The sequence below is a fragment of the Squalius cephalus genome (assembly GCF_949319135.1).
Source record: "Squalius cephalus genome assembly, chromosome: 10".
Taxonomy (NCBI): domain Eukaryota; kingdom Metazoa; phylum Chordata; class Actinopteri; order Cypriniformes; family Leuciscidae; genus Squalius; species Squalius cephalus.
In genome coordinates this window covers 9,594,536-9,622,290 of record NC_137131.1, presented here as the reverse complement: position 1 = coordinate 9,622,290, position 27,755 = coordinate 9,594,536, and the positions used below count along the sequence as shown (strand labels likewise).

Below are 27,755 nucleotides of genomic sequence, written 5' to 3'. Positions count from 1 at the left end.
GAAATTACTGTAATATTAAATATTAACTCTGTTGTTAGGTTGTATTAAATAGGCATGTATGGTTATTACAGAATGTAGGCAAAGACTGTCATTGTACTGCTGTCCACTTAGATGTACTGAGCAATAAATGTATTGATTATAAATGCACATATTATGTCTAGCAAATTATTCATTTCTTTAATAAAAATCGAACTAAAACCTTTGTGAACAGTTTTAACATACATTGCTGTGGATCTAATGGGACGTTTAATAAAACCTTTGCATTTTGAAAAGTGACATCTACTGGTTAAAAGGAGAACACAACAGTGCAAGTATAATTATAATGATTTATTATCTTCAGTTTTTTTTTTCTTCAGTACTAAGCAGTTACATTAACATTAACTTTACTTCAAAGCTCACCACAACATAAAAAAGAGAAAAATATATAACAATGGAATAATATCTATTAACTTTGTGCAATATGATTATATAAAGAGCTTCAAACAAATGCTTGATAAAACAAACATCTGACCAAACAAATATAAAGGGCCGTATTAGCATTGGACTTCCTTCATAAGCCGTGCTTGTCAGCCATGTATGAGCAGCTTGCATGCATATAATTGCATGAACATAAACTTAAAAGAAATTACAATTTTAGAAAAAGAAAATATACTCTTAACAAAGTTAATTAGGCTTCAATCATACTTTAGAAATATATTTTTTTAAATACTCTTTGTCTGTGTAAAATAAGAGTATTTAATTCAACGGGATAAATTCCGAACAAGCTTAAAAAAAACAATAACAATATTTTATATTCTCTTCATTTTAGCCCTTTTTGAAAATGTTATGCTCTTTAAAATAAAAATGCACATTTATTCAACATTTTTCAAATGTTTAAAGGTGAACATACTAACTTGTTTTTATGACAGTACAGAAACCTGCAGCAACGTTTCTAATATGAATAACAATAAGTAATGATAGGAAGACATGCAAACCTCCCTCAGAGAGAAGGGATTGTGAGAAAACATACTGTAAGGCTATACCAACCAAAGTTTACAGTACATGATAAAGATGTAATGTAATAATCAAATATTTCTTAGACATTCCGACTAATTAACTCAAACATTCAATGCTTTATACAGTATGTGAGCATGAAACCACGTAGCAGAAGTGCCATTCATAAGAAGCTATATATGTAGATACAGTTCCATGTTTTCAAATCAGCTCTAGTAATAATTGAACTTCAACTCCAGGAGGTATCGGATGCGACACTGGCTTTCCTTATAGATGAGATACTCACTGTTGTAGAAGGAACTTCCTTCGTACTGCGTCTGTTTTATGGCTTTTCCCTGAGGAACTGCCACCTTTTTACCATCAAACTCAATGAAGGCATTTTTCGAGGGATCTGAAGAAGAAAAAAAAAGACTGAAATTGCTAAGAACTAATGTTATGCAGAATTTAACAAAATGTCTATAAAGAGAAATGAGTAATGAGTTTTGATTATATTTGGAAAAACCTGGTTCTTGGCTTCCGCGTGCAATTACGCTGTCATAGCCAGCGGGGGCCTTCCTTAAGCTGGAATCATCCTGCGTGATGGTGTACTCTTTTCCCAAAGCAACTTCATTTAGAAACATGATGCCAATGTTGTTGGATGGATGCACTGTAAACACAATAAAGAACATAAGAAAAATTATTTTAGAGATTAAAAAGTGCCTAATAATGTCTACGACATTGCCAATTTTTCATTTGCCTTTTTGTTTGTGTATCTCTATGGCAAACGCTGAGCCCGTTCAGAACTACGGGAGCCCAGAGTGGAGCGTCGGCGGATGTTAAAGAGAAAACTGATTTTCATTCAAACAAGTCGACGTAAACTACACATTCGAGTTAGTCGATAAAATCGATTTATCGCCCAGCCCTACTACAAGCAATCCTTGCCATTGTGTTGCCATGTTGTATCTAATCAAACTTTATATGTGTTTATATGTTCTTTTATACTGATGCAAAGAAGGTCCTGTTTCTCACCATAGCCAGCAGATTTGATGTTTTCAGATGCAAAATAGATTCCCCTGCCCACACGTCCACCAGAATGGGGCATAATACGAAGTCCGCCCTTCAGAATGGCTGCAACCACGGCCACGCTTGTTCCATGCCAAAGCAGCTTCCGGTTCTCCAATGCATCATTTTCCCTGAAGCGCTCAGCCTACACAAGCAAATGCACACATGCACGCACACACACAGGATTTAATTAGGATAATAAGACTCAGTAATGAACAGAATTCAACACCCACTGAGGCCGAGTGCTCACTGCTGGTTTGAAATGAAATTAGGAATCTAATGGGAACCTAACAGGAGTTCTAATGGAAAAAATTACTGTGCATTTGCACTTTTTTGACATTTACTGTTACGAGTTTACTGTTTACTGCTTACTATGCATAAACTTTAAACTTAAATTACGCAATACTATTCACCTCTGTATCTCTGTCAACTTCCCAGACGTCCACTAAAGTGAGTCCTTCGCGTCCAGTGGCATTCAAGTACTTCTCAATTATCTTAAATACAAAAAAGAGAGAGAAAAAGGAACTTTTGAGCAGACTGCACTTTTTTCAACCCATTTCTATACGTCAATTTATTTTATCAAGCTTGGTAAATGGTAAATAACTTGGTAAATAACTTAAAGACTTAAAAAAGCAAAGGTTAAATAATATAAAATCATTCATTATGTTTTTAATATATGTTCATGAAAATCTGGGAATTTTCATTTAAATCTGGAAATTCTGCATTTTATAAAATTGTTTAAAAGTTGACAATACGTTTCAATATTTACAATTTTGCTATTATAATATTTCTAGGTCATATTCTTAAGTAAGACATTCTGACAAAAAATGTCAGTGTTATGCTGATAATAAACACTGCATCATTTATTCTTTTAAAAGTTTGTTTACCAGATTTAAATTAGATTTTGAATTCCTGATTTCCAATGTGGACTATAAATGTTGCTGTGCATTGAAACCTTATATTCCTTCGATTTCTTATCCAGCAAACTTAGCTTGCATTTCAGAGACTGGTAATTCTGGTCAACTGGATGAGGCACCACATCCTTCATTTCTTCTGTGGCTTTCTCAGATTCAGCTTTAAGACTCTGGGCAACCTCGATGTCTGCAAGAACCTACAAGATACAAGCAAAAGAAAGTTCGGATTTTGGTCATTCTTATCGAGATGGCAAAGCACTCTATATTGGCTTGCCATCTCGATTAAAAACACACACAAGATCAATGTTTATTTTTGTAGCCAAACATTGTATGATTTAACAAATAAACCTATTCTGAGAAATATTCACATTAAAAAGTGTGACAACTAGCCCGAAACATTCTCAGTGCACAGTAACTGCTATGTATCTCACCAAAAGCATCTCCTTCTTGCCCTGAAGAACAGAATCATCAGAGATGATAGGGGGTCTGTTGCGGCCAAAGTTATGAGGAATAATTGTGAAGAATTTGTTGGTGAGTTCTTCAAACTTGTTCCGTTCCCCCTTCTTTATTGCGGCTTCAATCTCCTCCAAAGCCTCAAAGCCTTTGGCTATCTGCTGCTTGCTGAGTTTCCCCAAAGGCATCTTCTTAATATCTGACAGAGAAATATGTGACGCATGAAACTCCTTCACAAAAAATGGATCGTATACATCTCCATCTTACAGATGGAGCTCAGAAAAATGGTAGATAGAGCTCAAATAGGCAGCAAAAAGTCCCATCTTCAGTTTACAATCACAATGCCAAACCCCCCTGTGGCTTTCTGAAACACATGTAAAATGGGAAATGAATCCCTGAGCGATCTGAAGTCTATTTCATTGAGTTTTTAAAATATTACTTATTTTTCCCAGCTATCAAAAACAAGTTATAAAAGAACCACAGTAACATGCCTATTGAAAGGAACAGAAGAACTGGGACTTACAGTGCCCCTATTATGCTTTCTCAGATATTAGCTTAAATGTAGTGTGTAATTCAGCTGTTTGTGAATGTAAAAGGTCTGCAAAGCTTCAAAGATCAAAGTGCACGACAAATTGCGTTATTGTATCCCCCAAAAAAATCTGATTTTGAACTGCCTGAAATGAGTCCTCAGCAATTCCATTTTACTTCCTGCACAAACCTACGTAGTTTTGTATAAAATTTGCATAAAATTTAGAGAGGCCGAATCTTTGATCGAACCGTTTCAGACAGTGAGAAAAGAGTTGATGCTGCAATGAGAAAATTAAAGACCTTGGATGCATGTAAACCTACTGTTGGAGACCTCAAAAACAAAAAGGAACATTTAAAATAGCATAATAGGGCACTTTAAGGCCATGTGTCCACCAAAGCGCTTTTTCCCGCAGCTAGCGTATTTTTCCAATTGTTTTCAATGGGAGCGACATGTTTTTAAAACGCTAGGAGCGTAGCGAGGCACTGAGCGTCTATTTCACGCTGAATCGCTCTGCATTTTTTACCGCATGCCGAGAGTTGAAGAATGTTCAACTTTGGGTACGCAGCGCTCATCACTGTCACTATTTACCCAGCCGTCCAATCACAGTGGAGGAGGGGCGGGACAAAAACAACACCGACCAATGTCAACAGATGACAACGACAAGCATAATAGAAAAAAATCATTTAAAACAAGAGCCAGAGCAAATACTTTACATTGTATCAATATTTTTATATAGAAACAATACAGAATAAAATGATCTGTAAAACTAAGATTCTATAAAATGAGATATTTCGTATCATAGCAGGCAAAGCGTCTAAATGGAAAAAAACGCTCTCAAGCGCCCACAGCTAAGTTTTCAGCTGGCTAAAAACGCTTTGGTGGACACACGGCCTAATGATTCAAAGCTGTATCACAATATACTAACCCAGGTTCATGCTGGACATGGCTTCTTTGAACATGTCGTTGTCGAAGATGAATCGGATGAGCCTTTGAGTTGCCTCATCCAACGCACAAGGCAGAACGTGTTGTTCGCTTTTCACCTTCACATCTCCACCGTCTACAGTATCCACCTGCAGGAAACACAAAACATTAGAAACTGTGTCTTTAGTCTTTGGACAATAACAAGGACACGGCTTCAGTTAAGGGTGTAATAAAGTAAATTCATTAAATGCTGCAAAAACTGATAAACAAGCTAAATTACCTTCACTTCTGCATCCTGGTCCCCATCTACCTCTATCAGTGTGTACTTCCCAGAATGAGAGACAAAGTTTTCTCGATCGCTCCAGTTATTCTTGGTCTTCTCTTTGAATTTCTTTTCGAAACACTTAATGGCTGCATCAGCGGTAGATGGACCAGCTAAATTGTTCTGGCCTGACTCTCCCTGAAAACAGTGAATGAGAGGAAAAGTACGTCATCCATTAGAAGCTACAAGAGCATTTATGCACATTATGTTGTGACATATTTGATAGACAAAAAAAGAGAAAGCAACTTACCACTCTGCCCCATCTTGTCCAGCAATAGTACTTCCCTCCAGACACTAAGACTTGGGTTACATAGAATTTGTTGTTGTTGTTTCCAATGTTAGTTTGGTTTAGCATGCAGTCGTAATCCTCATGAACCTGTTGGTTAGGATCACACAAGATTTTTTTTCTGTGATTCAGGGCAAGCAGTAATTTGCACGAAAACTCACAATTCTCTCTGAACCAAAGACATCAATGGTAGTTTAAACATGATCAATTGTTGTTTAACCACTTGTTCGGTCTCACCTCAGCATTTGATAGATGACAGAAGCTGTCAGGGTTCCTCGTGGCCCTCACTCGCGATCCTGTTGCCTTCAGGGCCTCTTTGGCAGAGGTGAACTTGTCCTTTGGTGGAGCTTCAGGCTCCTCCTTTACCTTCTTCCCTCCAGCTTTGGTGCTTGATGTTGCCCTTCTCTTAGGTGCCATCCTCTTTCCTCTTTGTTCATAATCATATGATGTTTTAAATATAGTATATAAACATTCAATAAACTGATCAGCAGTTATGGAGTCAGTTAAATAAGATGTAGTGATATACTGCAGCATGCATTACTTAATACATTTAAAATTCATTTAAAAATTATTTCAGTTTACTTTTATTGCAATATCACAATTAATTTAAAATATAGGTGAATTTATTTCACCTTTGAGAAATGTTTTGCCACGTGTAACTTCTAACATGGACACCTGAAAATGTATTAAGAAAATATACCAGATGTTTCTTTATTTATTGTTATATCTAATCAACATTTTTCAAACACACTGTTTGGAAATGATATGACATCAAATTTTTAAATATGGTAAACAATAAATCAACACAGTCCTGCTGAGACATGTTCGGACATGCTGGAGTTTACTGTAAGTGACGTAGATCTTCCTGGCAGCCTATCAGAGGCACTGAAAATGGGTTCATAGAAAACATGCGTCTTGTCAACAATGAGAACATTTACTAACTAACTAATGTGTGCACAAATAAACATATAATGTGAAATCGCAGGTGTTCAGAAACGCGGCGAGCAATTATGGCGTGTTTTGACGCACACTCCACCTGCAGCGCTATAGCTGTAACTGTTAGCAACGCATAGTCTACAGAGCACGGTTAAAAATGATTCGAGATTTTATTATTAGTCAGATAGAATGATACTTACCTGCTAGTGAGGGTGCTAAGAAAGTTTGCAGATTCACTCTCTCACTTCGGGACTGCCTGCAGCCTGACTTCCGTGTTTCTGACACTTTACGCCACACCCCTTCCCTTACAAATCAATGATTTCAGATATATTTTTTTATTTTGAATGACAGCTTATGCCACCAAAGTTGTAGATAATGTTTTAAAACAGACACATTTCACAATTCATAAAATACACCATTTGAGATGCGATGAAAATATTCATAAATAAATAAACTTTGTTCTCATTAGTACAATTGTTTTTAGTGTACTTCTCTGACACAAAGTGTCAGGTTCTTGTGTATCTTAAAAGGGACATCCTGCAAAAACAAAATAGTTAAAATTATTTTTACTAGTATTTTATTTTTATTTCATTTATTTATTTATTTATTTTTTTAAATTTGCATCACATGTTGCTTCAAAGACTTTAATAGCCCCAATATAACATGAGGTTGTAAATAATTTTAGTCCAACATCCAACCTTTGTACTTCTCACTTAATGTAAGCTATAATGCTGGCTTTGTGCTTGAATGGAAGCAGTAAAAAAATACTTGTATGTTGTAAAAGAAATGAAAATCCTCCAGTGGGACTATGGACACTAGAAGTCCTAATGTTTATAAATGCTAAAAATATTAAGGCAGAAAATGACTGCAGATATAACCATAAAAAAAAAAAAAAAAAAATTCAATTTCTTTTTTTGTCATTTCACCACCAGTGATTGAGTGCAATATATCAATTACCCTTTTTGTAACATGGGTCAGTGATAGCCTATGTGGACATTGTTATTATTAAGGATGAAGTATATAAATATGATGTTTTGTCTATGAGACATGATCCTTCGGTAGACTGATGAATGTGCATTACATTTGTAGTGCAGTAATAGCAGCATATGCAGTATTTTGTCTTTATTTTTCCTACTGGTTTATTTATCTTTTAACATGGTAGCTAATGAAACGACTTTATGCGCAATGAAATTAGGGACATCATTTATTGCACTTGCAAATCACCTGCATTTTAAAATGGTCACTATTTTATACAGCGCAACAAATTAGCATTTAACATCTAAAAAACGAATTAATATTAAAGCCCAATTGCCCAACACTTGATCATTTTTCTTAGTTTTACCTCACCCAATTTTATGTGATGAGCACCTACATCCTCTAGATGGAGACAATGTACAAGTTTCTGTATACCATGAACATTGCATATAAATATTTAATACTTTTAAAGCTGATGTGTGTAATTTTCTTAATTGTACAAATGTATAATATAATATAATATAATATAATATCAAGTTAAAATGACCAGGAGTGCTTGTATTAATATAAAACACATTTTATTTACATAAATTACAAGAAAGCACAAACCAGAATCACCATAAATCTACATTAAAAACATCTTGTATATAATACTTTAAACAGATTTACTATATCTTAACTCCATATCTCAAACAAGACTTTATTATGGTTTCCATAAAAAGAGTTTAAACTGGCATCCCACTGATATCATCTAACTAGTCAGAGAGAGAAAGAGAGAGAGAAACAAAATGGGATATTGTCACAGCACGTTGAGAACAACATAACAGGCATTCTTTATTCCGAATAGCCTCCTCAACACTAGCAAACACTTGATTTCATGACTAGTGAAGATAAGATTTATCTGTATACTGCATTTGGCAAACAAACAGGAATCCTGTTTCTCAGAGTGACGATGTTGTTGAGTCCACTACCTCTCTGCCATTACATACTGTAGGCACGACGTTGGAGGCCGAGGCTGTAAAGACATTTTCAATAATATAAAGATATCGTAAGTTGCAAATCACAGTGTATCGATAGATGTTTTCAAGCATGTGGGTGAATCTCATTAAAACATATTTTTATTTTATATATTATTAAAACATTGCATAAATAATACATATATATATATATATATATATATATATATATATATATATTATTATTATTATTATTATTATTAAAACATTGCATAAATAATATATATATATATATATATATATATATATATATATTGTTTTATTTTGCATTTTGACATTATTTTCATCATAATTAACCACTTTTTCCACCCAATTGTATATATTTCGTTTATATTTTTGCTTTTTTTTTGTAATTTTCAGTGTCGATTCTCCTTATATTTTTATTACTGTAATACATATTATATATATTTTTGTAATGCAGCAGTATCACAAATACCACCATGATGTAAATTCAATTTTTTACAATTTAAAATATATTTATTAAATGTCACATAACATAACTGAGAATTAGTATTTGTGCATTACAGTAATGAGAGGAATTGTCTGTCAATATGCAAACAAATATTTACATCATAATGCTAAATATTATTTATTTGTCACTTGATTTTGAGGTGAAATACCCATTTTAAGGGATTCACATATGCACTCTATCCTAAGCTCAGGGATGTTTCAGTGCATGCTACAGTAATATCAATGTAATCCAATAAAGCCAAATATCTGCACTCGCAGGGCCAATGATACTTTATGTTCTGCTCCAATATTACTCTGCCATCATACAATGCTGAATATTTTGATCAATATCTTTCATTTCTAACGGCAGTTCAGACATTGCCAATCCATATTTTCGAATATGGGTGACACAAATTGATGAATATGCTTGATTTAAAGCGTAACTCTCGCCAAAATGCAACCTAGGGTCTTTTTGTTAATCTACCCGAGGCAAACTTTCGTTTAAAAGCATAATTAGAATGAAAGATTGACCATATGTTCGTTTTCGGGTCAAATTGCCTTTTGAATGGGAGTGCTAGGGACACTACTATGATAGCATCAAAAATCGCTATTTTTAAAACACTAAGAAGGCTCGACACAACATGAAACTTTGCTCGAAGTATCACCAGGGGCTCTACACATGAACTCGAGCATTGAGAACATTGTTTGTGTACACAGAGTTTACTAAAAAGAAAGATTTTGAGCAACTCACTGTAGCTGTGTCCGCCGGCATTTTGACAGTCAAAAATAGTCGATCTCCGAATGCGAATGAACTGACTCTGAATTTTAGTATTGTTTCTTATATGAGGATCCTTTTTCAAATACAAGGTCAATATTGATTTTCACTAACAACAAATTATCTGTGAATTTATATGGAGCTAAGCTTTTTGGTTTTGAACAACTCACTGTAGCTGTTGTTGTTTCCGACTGAATTTTGTCAGTCAAAAATAGTCGATCTCCCAATGCAATGTAACAGGGAGGAGAGTTATGCTGGGTACACACCAAAAGATAATCGGGCTGATTTTGGGCCGATTTCCCCCCTTCCGACAATCCTAACTATGTCCCGATTATCTTGATGGTTCTACAGATTATCTTATCAGATTTTCCCTTGGTGTGAGGTGTGTTAAGAGTGTCCGAACCTTATCGGAAGAACGTCGGAGCCGCCCCGATCGCGAATCGTAAATATTCAACATGTTTAATATTTATGATCAGAAATCCTGATGTGTGGGGGGAACCCCGAGGACAAACGCGCGCACGCTCTGGAGATTATAACGTGAAACGAAACAATATCCAATCAGAAAGCGAGATGATAAAAGACGGAAGCATAACAAACGCAGTCATGGCGCAGCACAAAGTGAAATTGATGTGGACAGCAGAGATGGAGGATCAGCTTGTTGATTTGTGGCAACAGCACAAATGTTTATACAACGTGTCGTGTAAAACCTTTCCAAACACAATCACCGCAATTTCTTCCTGCATATCGTCCGCCATGCTTATTCTGAGGTCTTGCGAGATTTTGAGAGATTTCCTGTGTTCACAGCTATTTTTTACAGTCTATGGTTCACAGTCGAGACTCTGGTTGAAAATCTGTTCGTGTGTGGTGTGCTGTCTTTGTCACATCATGGCACACCACACATTATAGGAGCAAAACGGTTAAATCTATGATTTTTTGTCCTCATGTTTGTGGTCTATCACATTTTGAAAATCTTATAAGATGTAAAAAATCTTTTGGTGTGTACCCAGCATAAAGATGGAAAGCTTAGCTCTATATGAATTCACGGATAATTTGTTGTTTTGTTGTTAGTGAAAATCAATATTGACCTTGTATTTGAAAAAGGATCCTCATATAAGAAACAATACTAAAATTCAGAGTCAGTTCATTCGCATTCGGCGATTGACTATTTTTGACTGTCAAAATGCCGACGGACACAGCTACAGTGACAGTGAGTTGTTCAAAATCTTTCTTTTTAGTAAACTCTGTGTACACAAACAATGTTCTCAATGCTCGAGTTCATGTGTAGAGCCCCTGGTGATACTTCGAGCAAAGTTTCATGTTGTGTCGAGCCTTCTTAGTGATTTAAAAATAGCGATTTTGATGCTATCATAGTAGTGCCCCTAGCACTCCCATTCAAAAGGCAATTTGATCGAAAACGAAAATACGGTCAATCTTAAAAGTGGCGTTTCCATCCTAATTATGCTTTTAAACTAAAGTTTGCCTCGGGTAGATTCACAAAAAGACCCTTTTGGGCGAGAGTTACGCTTTAAACATCTGCAGCTGTTGATTGATTATATTTCCGATGATGCTGGTATATTAAAGACAGAGATCATAAATGATACTGTACCTTGAGAGAAGCTGGAGCCAGGGCCAGTGGTCACACTGAATCGAGTGGTGGCCACTCTGAGCGTGGTGACGTTCTTCTGGGGCTGGAAGAGGATGATGTGAATCTTGGGAGCGAAGAGGCAGCCCAGCACCACTGAACCACTCAGACTCACAGAGATGCACATGGTAGTGGTCTGTACCTGAGAGAGTAGACACAAAAAAAGCGATTACATTTACACCGTGATACCACCTGACTGGCGTATTCATATTCGACAGGGATGTTAACATGGGATTGAATTTATTTTTCCATTGAACTCAATTCCAAATGTGTTGCCAAAGCCTAGCGGCTAAAGATGTATCTTAAGAGGATGAATCCATGTGCAAAGCAGGTGTGTGTGCCGTGTATAAGCAATCTCATGCATACTAATACAGGTATTAGAGACATGCATCGCCAAATAACATTTTGATGAGAGAGGGGGTGAATCAACAGGAACCGTTTCGAAGATTTTCACTGTTTTGGCTGAGATGTTTGCTTTGTATTTCATTTGGCAGATACTTTTATCTAAATCGATGTGCATTCAAGCTATACACTTTTATCAGTTTGTGCATTCCCTGGGTTTCAAATCCACGGTCATGCCATTGCTATCCTCTTTCAGTTGGGCAACAGATATTAAAAGCTGTGGTTAACAATCCTCTCAGGGTCAAGCATTGGAGAAACTTCAATATGACCTTTGTTAAATAATTACAAAACATGGTTCAGCTGCACTGAATTATATATTTTTTTTCCTCAATACCAACTGAACAAAGAGTAGCTCATTCTTTCTTCAGTACAATAGATTTAAAAGTGTTTATGTGAGTGCGGCAATGCGTCAGAATAAACCAAAATGCTTTAGGCCTTAAATAATGCATCGTTCAGAGAGATGTGCTTGGAAAGGTCTTGTATGCTTTCTCAGCAAGCCTTGCTCTTGTCTCCATAAACATGCACTTTTTTATAAAGAATATCACACTGAGTGAGACATGTGTTGTAATCTGATTTTCCTCCATAATTGATCATCATTATTCTTTAACAAAATGTCTCCACAGTGAAAAATTGGAACGACTCAGCTACAGTAAGTACAAGTACACAAACACTCAGACGAGAACCCAACTGCAAATGGAAATCTGGTTTTCAAAGAGACTCAAAAAATATTTCATGGCTCTAGAATAATTCATTTTGACCAATCACGTTATTCTGTTGTTTGTTGTATATATATTTAAACTACTGTTCAAAGGTTTGGGGTCAGTACGTTTTTGTAATGTTTTTGAAAGAAGTCTCTTCTCTTCACCAAGGCTGCATTTATTTGACCAAACATAACTAAATGAATATATTAAAAAAATATAATTTATTCCAGTGTTGGCAAAGCTCAATGTTCAGCATCATTACTCCAGTCTTCAGTGTCACAAGATCCTTCAGAAATCATTCTTATAAGATGAAAGTTGAAAGTTAATACTTTGTATTTTGAATCCAAAATTACTTAGTATAGTCTCAGATTTTTGTAGCCGACTATATTTTATTTTGGTTCCGCATTTGTGATTTATGTCTGATTCTGAAGATCAAATATTTATCATGTAAATCTTACAAGTAGCATGTGCTTTTTCTTCTGCACATCAATGCTGTAGTTGGTGGGCGAGAAGCAGAAATGATACAACTAAAAATGATATCTGCAGGATGAATGAGGCTGTTGCATTTCCTGTGAGTCTCTGTGTGTGGGATTGTGGCGAGGTCTCGGTCTCTAAGGCACACCTTGCTTTCTCAGCAAAGGCCCCAGCTGGGAATCATTCTCCCATGCTCTAACACATCACCTCACACACACACACACACACAAACATATATATAAAACGTGGAAACCCTGAACAGAGAATGACATCCTGTCCAATCAGAACTCAAGGAGATTCCCTTCTCTCTCCTGAGGCCTTCTGACTTGTATCTTTCTGTATCCTTTCGTCTTGATGGATGATGTAGAACTGACCCTTACAGAAGCCCCCTACAGCCGTAACATCTCCGGATCATGTTTCTGTCCTCTTTTTTTGCTCACTGGAGCATCCAAATGCCATGTACAATGTACGCTTTAACCAGCAGTGCTGGCTATATGCACCAGTTAGACTATTCTGGATGCACATATATAAAAATGATATATTGGCAAGTAAGTTTGTGTTGCACTGCAACTCATAGATTGAATTTTGACCTATCAAGGTGTAATGTTACTTCCAAACTATGTGTGAAAATAAATAACAAAACAAAATGTAAAAAAAAAAAAAAAACTATTAATAATAATAAAGATTAAGTTTGTGTTGCACTGTGACCATTTAATTCACAACAGTGGAATCAGGGTGTGATGTTACTTCTAAATCACCATGGGTGATGAAATAAATAAATAAGCATTAAAACCTTTGGAAATGATTATATTATTGTTTTTGAAAATAAACATTAGGACTTTTTCTTTCAATTTAATAATTCATGCATCAAAGTGTTAAAACTGTAAGAAAATAAAAAATAAATTGTTGTCAAATGTAAGAGTGTTTAATGGTGTCTGTCCTGACTCCTGAGGCACTTGACTGCTGATACTCAGACCAATTGAATAGCATGTTTTCATAGGCTAGTCATTTGCCAGGAAGAAAGATCCCCACTTTCTTTGTTCTACACTGAACAGCTTTTGAGCCACATGAAATGTGAGCTTCTCCTTTCATCAGTGCAAAAGACAGGTGATCAAAGAGATTTTTCTATCTGCCATCTGAATTGGCAGGTATGGTAACAAAAAAAATCAATCAGGCAAACTCTCAGTCTCGCGCTCTCAGGGAAATTGTATATATGCTAAAAATAAAGGATAAAGTCAGTGTCGGGAAGTGATTAAGGGTTATAAGAGAAACTCATTATCTAAATGATGAAAAATATTCCATGCTGTCATTGTGTGTGCAGTGTGATTTGAGACAGCCCCTCTGATATCTTTTCCCAGAGGAGAGCCGGTAATATCCCCCCGGCACAAGATTTACTTCTCAAAGAAATCACATTGTTATACAGAACACTCAAGCACGGCATTCATTAACAATATGTCAGAAGATAGCATAGCCAAATCTCAACTATGTTGAGCATAAATGACATTTAAAGATATGTTCATAGAAACTGTAAAATTACATTGTGTCCTCACATACAAGATAAAAAAACTGTTATTGTGCAAACTGCAAACATTATTGTGTTGAGTTCTGCTGACATAATAATGTTAATTTTACATTAACTTAATATTTTGTGAAATTTCAACTCTTATTTCTGCATTATTTATTTATTATTATTTTAAATTAAGTTGTAGGGATTTAATAAAGTCTTGATGACTTGGGCAATTGGGTAGTGGATTTCTAGTTCCCACCATGCTTTGCATAGGACTGGATAAGGAGAATAAATGTTGAAATTAAGTATTATTTATTTGTTTTTGTTTTTTGTTTTTTAGTAAAGGGAAAGACCTTGTGTTTAATGCTGTTATATTTGACATTTAAAAGAGTTTCTGATCTGCTGAAGTTTATGTGGTTACAATTATGCTGAAGAGAAGACGACATGAAGGTAAACTACATATGCAAAGATTGTGCTATTGCAAGTGACAAGTAATATCTTACTTGTTTATTAAATTGGCATGTTAAATAACATTTACATTTAGCATGTGCTATGTGAGCTGTGGGTTGAACTGAAATAGATAAGATTAATCCAGGGCTACAAATCAAGTATTTGTATTCAACTTAAAAAAATTGTGGTTTTGTCACAAATTATTAAGTTCCTCTAACTCAATGTAGTTTGTTGGTTGAATATATGGTTAAATTGTCATAACTCAATCTTTTTGAGTTATGACAATTTAACCATATATTCAACCAACAAACTACATTGCTGATCCTGCTGAATATCCTGTTGCACACAGAAATACGTCACATTATGGAAGTGAAAAGGGTTGCAAAAGACATTTCAATTTGACTCGAACGTAAATCTTATTTAGAGGCTATTACTTCCATAGAAACAAGCTGACAAGCGATTAAATGCCATTAGGGAGGTATTGCTATGTATTGTCACAACCATGCATTGTACAGCTCATATTTACTTACCCTATAGTCACTGGCAGTAACATAGAAGATTGGCTGGAAAGCCAGCCAGATTATGCACGTGGTGTACATGGTGAAGCCGATGAACTTGGCTTCATTGAAGTTCTCTGGGCACTTTCGAGTCTTAAAGGCGTAAAATGTACAGAGGATGATGAGGACACAGTTGTAGGTTAAAGACATCAGCATACTAGAATCCTTGCTGTTGCACTTCAATGTCACCACGTCTCTTCTTTCAGGACTGACCTCCTTTCTCACCCCTGGAGCCTCAACCAGAAGCCAGACCACAACCACCAGGAGCTGACAAGAAATCAGACCAGCACAGATGGCCACCTGTGAAGCTGGACTGATGAACCTCGGCCTTTGAGCTCCATCTTTAACGCCGTTGAAAATCCGAGCGATGCGATTGGTCTTGGTCAGCAACGCAGAGTAGCAAACGGCGAAGGAAGTGCCCAGGCCGAGCCGCCGTAACGTGCATACTACGGCAGAGGGTTTGCTGATGTAGATGAAGGTCATGCAATAGCAAAGGAGGACGCCTAGAAGAAGAATATAGGAAAGTTCACGTCCGCTAGCTTTCACCACCGGTGTCTCATTGTTCTTTATGAAGAGGCCGATGACAAAGAGTGTGCAGAGCATGCCAAGGCAAGAGATGGTGACCGGCCCAATAGCCCATGCGTCCTCCCAATGAATGTACTCTTCTGGTAAGTTGTAGCAGCCCGTGAGATTGTCCAGAGGCCATAGTCCAAAGCCACAATCCGCACAGGTGAATTCATCCAGGAGGTACTGGTAGGGCTGGCAGGGAATGCAAATCCAACAGCAAACGTCACCGGGCTGCATGCTCTTTATTTCGTTCTTCCTACATGGGTCGCTGCATTGGGATGTGGGCACCACTTGGCTTTCCCAAGGAATCAAGCTTGTGTTCAGACTTAAATCCCGAGCCCAATACCCCACTTTCCTATAGACATAGCCATCATTCTCTTTGTGATAATGGAAGATGTTGTAGCGGCCCAGACTGTCTCCATAAGCATCAAAGTGAACATTGTTCTCTGTATCTGCGGGGCGAAATGGAGCTGCGGACACAAAGGGCATATGATAAACATAATTTATTTACATTCTCGGCAACAGATAAATAGATATTTTACAGCAACAAAGTGTTTTTCTTTGTAAGCAGAGCATGTACAACCCAGAAAGACCTTCCTATGTAAGTCCACCCTACTTTCTTCAGCGTTCTGCCCTGTCCATTTCTCATTAGGTTTTAGATGCAGTGGACTCAGGTGCGAATGGTACATTTACATAATGGAAGTCAGGAGGTTGATACATCGCCTGGTTTCTATGATGTAATTTGTCATTCTTGGAAGAACATTAAAATTATATTTAGAAATAGATGAAAAATAGCTATAGGAACCTGGCAGTCTGCCATCAGTTCACTAATACAAGCAATTGACCACTCGGCACAGACATTTAATATACATCCCTTGTACTTGTTTAAATCATTTAGAAGTTAGCAAGGGGTTAATGAGGCTAATGCATGTAATAAAACACTTAGACTGTACACAGGTCATTTGTTGGATTCATGCATTAGTGTAATCTATTTTACAGCAGCAGTTTTCCCCTTGGGGAAACTTCCTAGATCCATTTATCTTTTAAATTGATTCCTTTGACTAAACAAAGAACAGACATAAATTTATTAAGATATAATGATACAAAAAAATAAAATAAATAGTGTTTGTGTGTGTGTTGAGATTTAAACTAATAGATGAGTGCAATTTTTTAACTTTATTCCTTGCATGCTATAGAGATAACATGATAATAAGATAGCTGGAATCCCAGTATTCAAAATGATTGAAAACTGCATAAGGGAGTCATCCATTAATATAACAATAGCCAAATCAACTAAAAAGGATGTTGAAATTATTGGACTTGTATATTGTTTTGTTTTTTTATTTACAGGTATTACCTAATGAGATATTATAAGTCCAATAATTTCAACATCCTTTTTAGTTGATTTGGCTATTGTTATATTAATGGATGACTCCCTTATGCAGTTTTCAATCATTTTGAATACTGGGAAGGCGTTTCAAACGAACTGTGTGAACATTTTGCAGCATGAACCATCTTTTGTTTTCATAGAAGAAGAAAAAATCCTATTGAATTGAAATGACATGAAGGTGAGTTAATTACAGGATTTAATTTTTGGGTGAACTACCTCTGATTATAAAGTGAACATAAATGATACAATCTATCACTTAAAAAATAAAACTCACAGTCAAAATTTATCTTCAGGATGTAGTCCTTGTACAGCTTTTTTCCATTCACTGGTTTCAGGGCACTGCAGAGTTTGGTGGTATTTGAGCACAGTGCTTGTCTCATGTTGTGAAGGGCATGGGCCATAGCGTAGACAGCATTGACCACAAACATGATCTTGGACTCCTGCTCGAATTTGCCGTCCCGGAGAGAATATTTCCCACAATTAATGTCGTGCAGGCTACACTGAAAGCGGTTTTCCCAGAACTCTCTGAACCAGGGGTTACGTGTGTTGTTGTAAGGATTGAGGTTTGTGAAGTACGTTGCGAATTCAGGGATCGGATAGGACGCCAGCTCAATGGTGAAAGCTCCATCCGCTACATTCTCGCTCCCTCTCACCACACTCTCCTGCGCCCCCCAGCCATCGCTGGCCACCCAGATGAAGGAGACGTTCATGCGCTTCGCTGCAACCAAGAGCTCTCTTGCGTCTTCACTTCTGGTGAAGAGGATTACTACTTTAGCGTTGGACTTCTGCAACAGAGATCTGATTACTCCATCGTAACTGAAGCGGTCCATGGAACGACTGACCTTGGCGGACGTAGCGATGCAGATTTGCAAGGCTCGGGCCTCTTGCTGAAAGGCGTCGATACCCGTCTCGCCGTAATCGCCCTCTGAGGCGACGGTGGAGACGTAAGTCCAGTTGAAATAGCGTAGGATCTCAGCAATGGCTTTGGCTTGGTAGAAGTCTGGGGGTACAGTCCGGGCAAAGTAATCATAACGGGATTTGTCACTCAGTTTCGCACTGGTGGAGGCATAACTGATCTGAGGAATCTGGAAAAGACGCAGGAGATTGGCCACCTGCAAAAGGACAAATGAAAAACTGTGATGAAAAACTACTGAAGTGTGTAAATGGCCACACTATTTCACTGTGATTCATGAGTGTTGGCTGTCAGTATAATTCTCATAAACGGCGTGATCAAAATGATGTTTACTTACACCCTGCAACCCTGTGGGGTTTTCATGTTCAGCCCAGTACTCAAGAGTTACGAAAGATTTATATTTCAAATAAATGCTGTTCTTTTGAACGTCATATTCATCAAAGGATCCTGAAAAAGTGTATCATGGTTTCAACAGAAATTTTAAGCCACACAATGGTTTTCAACATAGATCATGAGAAATGTTTCTTGAGCAACATATCAGCATATTAGAAAAATGTCTGAAGGATCATGTGACACTGACTGAAGACTGGAGTAACAGCTGCTAAAAATGGATCTTTGCCATCACAAGAATAAAATACATTTGAATATATTTTAAATTGTAATAATATTTCAATACTACAGTTTTCGTTGTGTTTTCAGTATACGAGGCTTCTTTCAAAAACATTAAAAAAATGGTACTTACCACAAACTTCAAACAATATTGAATACACACATTTATAATATAATACTTCATTGTTCTTATGACAAAAAATGGTTCAAATAATGTTATTCAGAGATTAAAAAACATCTACACTCAAATTAAACATAATAAAATAAACACATGCAAATCTCTAACCCTGTGAAGCCATTTTTATCTTTCGGTGTTGTTGTAGTTACTGTTTTGCCATAGAGCATACATAAAAATAATGAATGTAGCCTACCATCATCTGCATTTACAGAAAACATTAGGCAGTTAAAAAAAAAAAAAAACTGTAGTTAGGTCTGCCACTTAGGTCTAAGCATGAGAATGTAATTGCTCTGATAACACAAATAATGACCACACTTAGTCTCATCCTTCTCACTTGTCTCATCTCTGAGAACCCTAATGGCAACACTTCACATTTCCATTTTCACAAAAAAATAATATCATCCCAAAGGATATTACCCCAGGAAACTTGCCTTCTTTACATCTTACATGGGTGCAGCATCGTCAGCGGTAATTCATGCAAGAATAGAGCAACAACTCTATTCTTGCAGTTATTAAACTTAAAAAAAAAAAAAACTCTTTAACCCTTCCACTGTCATAACAGACATTTCTTTATGAAATACGCATGTATGCAAACTGTAGCTCTATGAGAGAGTTCATTCACTGGCTAAGTGTTGATGGACACTGAAGCACTAGATCTATATGGTTTTGCACACCAATTTTTTTTTGCCAGCAGTATGTGAGTGTTTTTTTAGTTGTGATTATGTGATATGCAATAGAGCCTGACTCTCTTTGCCTCAGGCAGTTCCTTAGAAGCCTGAGGGAAAGTCAGCATGAAGACGGCAGCAGCGAATAAGAAAGCTCTTCAGGATTTCTCTGTATTGTATGTCAACATTGCATAACATGTAATTGTCATCTGACTTACAGCTTAACTCAACATCACGTAAACACAAAGTGAATAGTCAATTCATATGAATACACATCTCATACGCAAAAGAAAAGGGCTCATAAAAAGTGCTTCCCAATCCACATAGGACATTTAACAGAAGTCATTTGTAATGTAATTATTGTTGAAGCTCAACAAGTATGAAATGTCAAAGCAAATCATATCCACACAAATGGTTACATTTCCTTTGTAAAATTCTGACGAAAATAATTATATTCTTTACAATTAGGTATTATATTAGGCTGCCTGACTGACATACCAGCCAATCACAGTTTGTTTTGTTCCACATTATGATTAGAGGCGTCGATGTTCCTACAATAACAGGCCGGTGTGTAAAACTCTTTAGAGAGTCTAGGCCGTGATCTTTACGTACTTCACATAATTTTGAAAATCCAGCATTTAGTTGATCCTGATAAGCGCTCATTGTCTGGAAATCCTGTAGAATTCAACCAATCAGAAGACGACTTTGAAACTCCTGAAGTGTTTCCAATTTGTGTGCCATATACGTACATAAGACGTTCAGCCAGCGGTCCATGGGAGTGACGTCTAGACTGGGACTAATTTATCCCTAACCCTAAGTATGTGCACGGTAAAATAAAGCAATTACTGACCACTGTTTTGTAAACAAAAATGGAATAAAGATATTAAGCACCAAGGCCACAACCTGCTCTTCACATTCTCCAGACTCAAGACTAGCTTTCTCCTTCAAACAAAAGGCAATAAATTATTAATGTAACTGCCTTTCCTCGTGTACTTTCACTTAAACGGCCACTTACTACCTAAGAACAAATACTACCTTCCTGCTATGATGTCAGTAAAATTTCTATTGCACACTGCCCTACTTACTGTAAGTGCTGTACCTCAAGAATGCATACAAGAGCAATTTTCATGTCATTCTGTGGTTACTAATGCATGGCAGTCTGTTTTGCGTCAATATTAATGCCACTTTTGACTATGTGGCACTGCTGGGGCCAAAACTAATACTATCTATTACAAAGCTCATGCTGGTCATTAGCGCAATATAAACCACAACAGGGTGATCAAGTGCTTAAACTTAAACGACTGCTCGCCTAATTAATTAAAACGTGGCCATTAAATATTGATTTTAAAATTATTTTAGAATCTTTCATTGACTGTATATTGTAAGCTAGGACAAATATAGTCCATTCCCAGCTAACAAAAATATGTTCTATGAACATTTTGCTAACATACCCATTAAGTTATGAAAACGTAATTTCGGAATGTTCTCTGACCATTAAAAATGTAAAAAAAAAAAAAAAAAAAAAATTCCTAGTTATGCAAACATACATTTGTATCTTTTTGCAGACATTATGGGAACATCAATTTTGAATCTGAACATTCTGAAACAAGTAGTAATATTTAAATAAATTAAAAAAACATTAGATGAACATCCAACTAAAGCATTTCCGAAAAAGCACTCCATGAATAAAATATCCTCCTGGGACCCAGGAATAGACTTTTGTCCACTGTAGTGGACATTATATTTTAGTGAATTTCTCTATACATGTCACATGACGACACAACCTGGGTGTCCTGTAAAGAGCACATTCAGGCCTTTTCAGAGATACCAAATTTTTGGAGGTTTCACCATGAAAACAACTTATCCTTGGTCTTTAAAAATGTCTGACATTAATTTAGTGATCAAATGTAGCACTCTTATGGAAATATGATACTTTATTGTAATTATAATTTAAATCGGACTACTTTTCAAATTGTATTTCATAAACCAACATCTCAGGGAAACGTTATGGGGTTTCAAAAAAACAACAACTTTCTGTTACAGAACAGGACGTTGATTTCATACATGTCCACTGTAGAGCACACCAGGACTTAAATCATCTTTATCAGGCATTTTGGGAGACACAACAAGTGAATATGGAAATAAGTTATACATCAATATTCCTATGAAATATTAGATATTATTATTAAAATGTTGCTAATTATTACTCCAATTATTACACTTCTTTTTTCATTAAATGTTGCTCCAAGAACACATTATTGTGCACATTAGATACAGTGTATAGATACATTGCATTGAATGGGAATATTAATTTATGGCCATTTTACCCACATATTGCATGAAGTAAAATGCTGTATCAATTAATTCCATTATATCTTTCATAACATAGTTGAGAATAATCTTTATACAACTTTTTGTTAAAATAAATCCTGAAACCCAAACATTTATTCGTGATTGAAAAAAAAAATCCCATTGTTTTTGCCAATACATATAATTTCATGTCATTTTATTTTTTAAACAACTGAGTCCTGGTGTCCACTACAGGGGACATAGCATAACATGAATAAAATATCATTTTTCAAAAATGTTTTTGTACCATTTGTTTCTTATGCTCTAAATAATGTGATGACATGAAAATAAACTAAATTCAAAAACTATTTTCTTTCTGGGTCTCAGGAGGATAAAACATTTTTGTTATAAAATAAATATATTAAATAAATATATATAATAAAATATAACATTTTTGTGATCATTATTAAATTGAATTAACATAAGATGTGTATTAATGTTAATAGGTGACACCAGAATTATGTTATACAGATATTAGACATAACCTTCTATCATAAAACTCTCTCTCTCTCTCTCTCTCTCTCTCTCTCTCTCTCTCTCTCTGTAATGCATAGCATAATGACATATAGATTCAGTCATCTCATATATAGGAATTTCCAGGGGCAAATTTTTTTTTTTTTTTATGATTCTCAGAGAGACGCAATATGAAAAGTTCAGCATACATTTTTCATATCTGTTGCTATAGAAACAAGTTTGGGTTGAATATGAAATAGTGCCTTTGAGAAGCAGAGGTTAATGTTGTTACTTTGTTTCCCCAGAGGTTTCCTACCTCACTTTGAGATCAGCCTCTCTTACGATTCAATGTCATATAACATTACCTTAAACTAAAACCCTCCTTCTTTGTCAAGTCCAGACTATCTGTGTTTAAACATATTAGAAGACAGCTGCCAGGTTTTCCTTCATATCCTCTAGATTGACACACCCTTACTTTGAGGCCAAATTGCAGGATTTGAGGAAAAAAACACAAGCAAGGTGAAATCCACAACATATTTATTTAATATTGTATTATTAATGGTTAAAATGAAGCAATATAACGTATAAAAGTAAGATATATAACTTCATGGGTGTTGCAGAAATATAACTAGAGAATATCAGTAATTATCTAAATTATAGTCTATGCTCTAATCACCTCTTAATTATAGTTCATTTTCTAATTTGCTTCTAAATTAGATTTAATAGCAGTCTTGTTTTAATTAGCTGGCTTTGTACAATAGCCGCCATCAGTCTGAAGTGCATGCAGGTGCTCATATATTTATTTATTACAGTTCAGGATTTTTTATTCAGATGCTTCTGCCTGATGACATTGTAAAAGCTGCCAAACACAATAAGATGATTTTCACCAAGCCAGTGTTTTAGTATACAGTACAGCTTGATAAATAGCAAGGATCCAGCGTACAAACAAGTTACAAACTACTTATAATAAAGTACCATGTTTTTTTGGGATAGCACAGTGAATCATTCATGTCCGCAGCACAAATGATGTGGGACAAGTTAAACACTGTTTTATACTATAACTTAAAGTATGATCAATAGTAGCAATATTGCTTGTGTTAGCAAGTACCGTTAATAAATGAATGAGATGAAATATTAAAAAACAAATGCAGTGCACAGACACTAAAAGATCATCAAAGGTTTCAAAATTCAAATTGGTCACAGTTACAGTAGCAGCTTAATGTTCTCAACAGGAATTTCAATCATATTTTGAGGAGCATTTCAATCCAATTGATTAGCGCTGATTAGCCGTGGGTCGCTTTTCTATTATACCAAATGGCTTTGTGTGACTTAAACACATTAGATATGGAGCTAATGCCCTTTTTCATAATGTCATGATGCAGAGAGTCTGCCTTCGAGACACAGGCTAGGATTTAATTAAGAAAATCACCAGCCACATGGATTTGCAGACGGAAGAGTAAAATGGATTAATTATTCTAGAAAAGAGTATATGGCTTTGAACAGCGGGATTTGTGTTTGACGGAAAAGTGGACATTTTGTATGTTTGTTATTTAACACATCCAGTTGTTCACATTTTCATGTCTCCATATATGTCTCAATATATTGGAAAAATATTGAATTAAGATGAAAATCACATCACAATATCGAAATAACAACTGTAAAATGGTGGACGGTAACAAAGTACATTTACTTGAGTATTTAAGTACACTTTTAGAGTATCTGTACTTTACTAAAGTATAATTCTTTCTTGAAACATTTTAGTTTAACTTTACTACATTTGAAAGACAAATATCATACTTTTTACTCCACTACATTTCTGTCAAGGTCCTTAAGTAGAAAGTAGTAATGTCAGTCAGATACTGTATAAGGTACTGTAAGTATTACATACAACAATGCAACAATAATAAAACAATGCATTGACACTTACTTTTTACATTTGATACTTAAGTTCTTTTAAAAACGAGTACTTCTGTACTTTTACTTAAATAAAAATAGGTCTTTACAACTTTTACTTGTAACAGAGTAATATTTGACCAGTAGTTATCAGTACTTTCACTCAAGTAAGGAAGTTGTGTACTTTGTCCACCTCTGCAATTAACTCATTAGTCCCTGTTCAGTTCATTGTCCTGTCTATGTTAACGTTAAGGTGCGTTTGCAGCTATCTGTTTCCCTGTGTTTTCCCTGCCTGCTCTGTGAGTTATATATATTAAAGACTATTTCCTGATCCCTTTGTCTTCGTGAGCTATTTGTATAACCACCTGTGACAATTATAGTGTTTTGAGTGGATGCTGCGATTTTTGACATGCTACCTGTAACTTCTAACATAAAAAACAGCAATTTATAAAGAAATGTAAAAAATTGACATTTAAATGAATTGAAATTGAAATGCTGAAATTTAGGCTAAATGAAATAAATAAAAAAACTTGTAATTCTTTTTAAATGTTTTGCCAAATATATATCTGGAAATCTATCAAACAAAACTTTTTTGAACATGTTCAAACATGTTTTCTTGGGAATATTGTTGTAGTTGGTTAATATTTTACATAAAAGGTTTTTGTCTTTACCTTCATAAATCAGTTTGTCTCACTCACTTGAGAACATTATACAGGAATCATCAGGATATACATCTTGCATTTACTGATGAGCAAATAAAATCTTTCCCATAAAGACATGTTTTGGTCTGACAAAGCGCTCATGTCTTATTCATTTACACAGCTGCTTAACACTGGCCTGCTGTCAGCCACTCTATCAATATGCCCTCTGCACTGCCTTCATATTGACATTTTAGAAGAGGAACGATCCAGAGGCAAAAAATAGAAAAGAGTGACTGAAAGAGAGATAAAAGGGGGGAGAGATTACGTTGTAGCTACTGTATGGCAAGCATTAACCTTGTTTGCAAGGAGCTTCTGCTCACACTAGATCCAAGCTGAGCTGGAGATAACATTGCACTATTTCCTTGGTCCAATGACTCACAGTCTCTTTACTGAAATCCATGTTTTGGGCTTCCTTTATAATGCAAGAAACAGAAGCATCTGAGCAGAGAGAGACAGACACCCTGCATTATATCTGGAAGGGTTTCAAAAACGAGAAGTAGAGCGAGAAGAGAAATTGAATGTGTATTACGGACATTTTTTCCATTCATATATCCAGGAGCCATCTGTTTACAGCTTAAGAATGAATTGATCCGACTGTCCATCTATTCATTTTTGCATAGACTATCCATATTCTCATACTCACTTCTCACTCACTGATGCTCTTTTAACTCATGTAATGTCACACACAACATGTAGCTTGTGTAGCTTGAAAGTAGCTTGTACTTTCACACATTCCTCTCTATAAAGCTAGTGAACGGCACAGCACTGACTCTGGCAATTTGTTCCCAAGCACAGAAAGTGTTACTATGAAATATGTATAAACAGAGTAGAGGGAAAAAATTTAAACACACTTTTGCAGAAAATCTTACGGCTCAGAGACAGCTGAGACAGATCGGGACAGAGACAAACTCTGGGTTGTCTGCTGACAAAAAAAATAAAAATAATAATTCTTAGGGCTGTAAAGTTACCTGTCAAATTGCTTTGGAACTACAGGGTGAATTCAGGGTCATTGGGACACTTCTTGCCATTGAGATGATTTGGAAAAAGTGTCCCAATCAACCTGAATTCCTATTTATTGTAAAAAATGCTATACAAATCAATTTGAATTGAAGTGAATTTTTTTCTCTTCAAGTTAATATATCTAAAATGACTCTAATAGGAGGTAGAAAAAGATATATGCAATGATTCGATCTGCCTGTCAACACATGTATTTCATACCTCCACAGTCCACACACCTGCTCAAACAGACATCACACGTCATTAGTGCGTTTCATGCTGTGCAGGGTTACACCGTGTGCTAACCAGACGCGATGCGATAAGATTCCAGGGACAAATAATTTGTCTGTCCACTAGACTCGACAGACCGCGAGATGCGTCAAAATCAATCAAACCCCACAGCCAATCAGAACAGCGTGTGGGCGGGCTCTCGCGGCAAGTGCACAGCAACAGAGTAATCTCTTGACGGGACTCGCAAGAAAATGAAGTTATCAAATTCAAAAATAGTACACCATTTAAACATTATTCAAATACATAGGCTACTGAGTTACTAAAACAATCTTTGTCAAATAATACACTTGTTTGTACATAGTTTGAACGTTCTTGTTACCATTTGTTTAATTTCAAGATCTGAGGTGAATTATCCATTGTTGCTTTTACAGCTAAGCTGGAGCACCAAATTATATTCGAAGTCACATTACATGCTTTTAACATTAAATAAAGCACATAAACAGTACCTGAGATTATCGTTGACACTTTGTGTTTGTTGTTCCAGCGAGACGTCGCAGAAAAATAGAAACCGTTTCTAAAATAGAATTGTCGCGTGTTAGGACAAAAACTCTCGTTAACATGGAAAATATACCTTTTATCATGTGTCGTGGCGTCGCGTCGCGTGTAGTTAGGACACAGTGTTAGATAGATTGCAGTCACCGAGCACCTTTTACAATTCCTGAACCAAAACAACGAGCTTATGCTGCGTTCACACACCATAATTTGGAAGAGATGGAAACCTGTGATGTTATATTTTGGAGCGGTTCGTGACTCGAATTCACGGTTTTCAATGGCAACACTATCAACGCTGAAAGGAAACTGCAGCAGTCAGGTGGTACAGGGTACAGGTCGTGCTCTCTAAGTTGTTTATGTTTATTATCATTGTAATGTTATGTGCTTTATGACATGAGGTAGTTAAACTAGTCTCTCGTGATGCTTTTGTTTGCTCCCTGCTGTTCATGTGTTTTGAAGGAGGCGTGGCTTTGGAGACGCTCTGAAGGGAGGGTGGGATCTTATGCTTTCAAAGCTTGCTATCCACCTTATTCTGCTCAGTCTAACAATGCGCGCTGCCATGACGACGACTCCGGTTGCCTACTTCCGTTCGTAGCGCTTGACCTGTACTAGCAGCGAGAGAATGAGTTCAAGCTCCTCATGTGCTGTTGTTATTTGTTTTAACAATTCAAAGAAGATTTCAAACTTTTTAGAAACTGAGTGTTTCGAGCATAAGATAAGAAGGAGATAATGCCCATGTCCGATTCCGTATCAGATGCATTCAATAAAGTAAACGTTTAGAGTGGTTAGCGTTAAAACTGAACTTCTCTCGCTACTAGTACAGGTCAAGCGCTACGAACCGGAGTCGTCGTTATGGCAGCGCCCATTGTTTAGAGCAGAATAAGGTGGATAGAGCTGGTAAGTCCCGCCCCTTC

At 36.1% G+C, this 27,755-nt stretch overlaps 2 protein-coding genes across 4 annotated transcripts in view; both read right to left on the bottom strand.

Annotated features, from left to right (window-relative positions):
* Nucleotides 1-307: 307 nt before the first annotated feature.
* On the bottom strand, nt 308-6,687 carry parp3 (poly (ADP-ribose) polymerase family, member 3). Of its 3 annotated transcripts, none has more exons than XM_079884605.1 (12): nt 6,596-6,687; nt 6,092-6,134; nt 5,697-5,886; nt 5,424-5,549; nt 5,132-5,311; nt 4,856-5,000; nt 3,380-3,600; nt 2,990-3,145; nt 2,448-2,528; nt 2,002-2,179; nt 1,496-1,639; nt 308-1,384 (listed from the first exon to the last, which is right to left on the bottom strand). In XM_079884605.1, exons 3-12 carry the CDS (start codon nt 5,874-5,876, stop codon nt 1,206-1,208), a joined length of 1,590 nt encoding a protein of 529 aa, XP_079740731.1. In that variant the 5' UTR covers nt 5,877-5,886; nt 6,092-6,134; nt 6,596-6,687; the 3' UTR covers nt 308-1,205. The 3 variants fall into 3 exon arrangements, with proteins under 3 accessions (XP_079740731.1, XP_079740730.1, XP_079740729.1); XM_079884604.1 differs by lacking the exon at nt 6,596-6,687 and adding an exon at nt 6,305-6,339; XM_079884603.1 differs by lacking the exon at nt 6,092-6,134 and having other exon boundaries at nt 6,596-6,681.
* A 1,246-nt stretch (nt 6,688-7,933) lies between these two features.
* Nucleotides 7,934-27,755, bottom strand: part of grm2a (glutamate receptor, metabotropic 2a) — a 46,422-nt gene continuing 26,600 nt past the window's right edge. Inside the window, exons 3-6 of the mRNA XM_079884571.1 lie at nt 17,576-18,413; nt 15,318-16,381; nt 11,218-11,395; nt 7,934-8,385 (exon numbers count right to left, since the gene is read on the bottom strand). Of these exons, the coding sequence (XP_079740697.1) occupies nt 8,312-8,385; nt 11,218-11,395; nt 15,318-16,381; nt 17,576-18,413 (2,154 nt within the window). The 3' untranslated portion in view covers nt 7,934-8,311. The remainder of the gene's footprint in view (nt 8,386-11,217; nt 11,396-15,317; nt 16,382-17,575; nt 18,414-27,755) is intronic.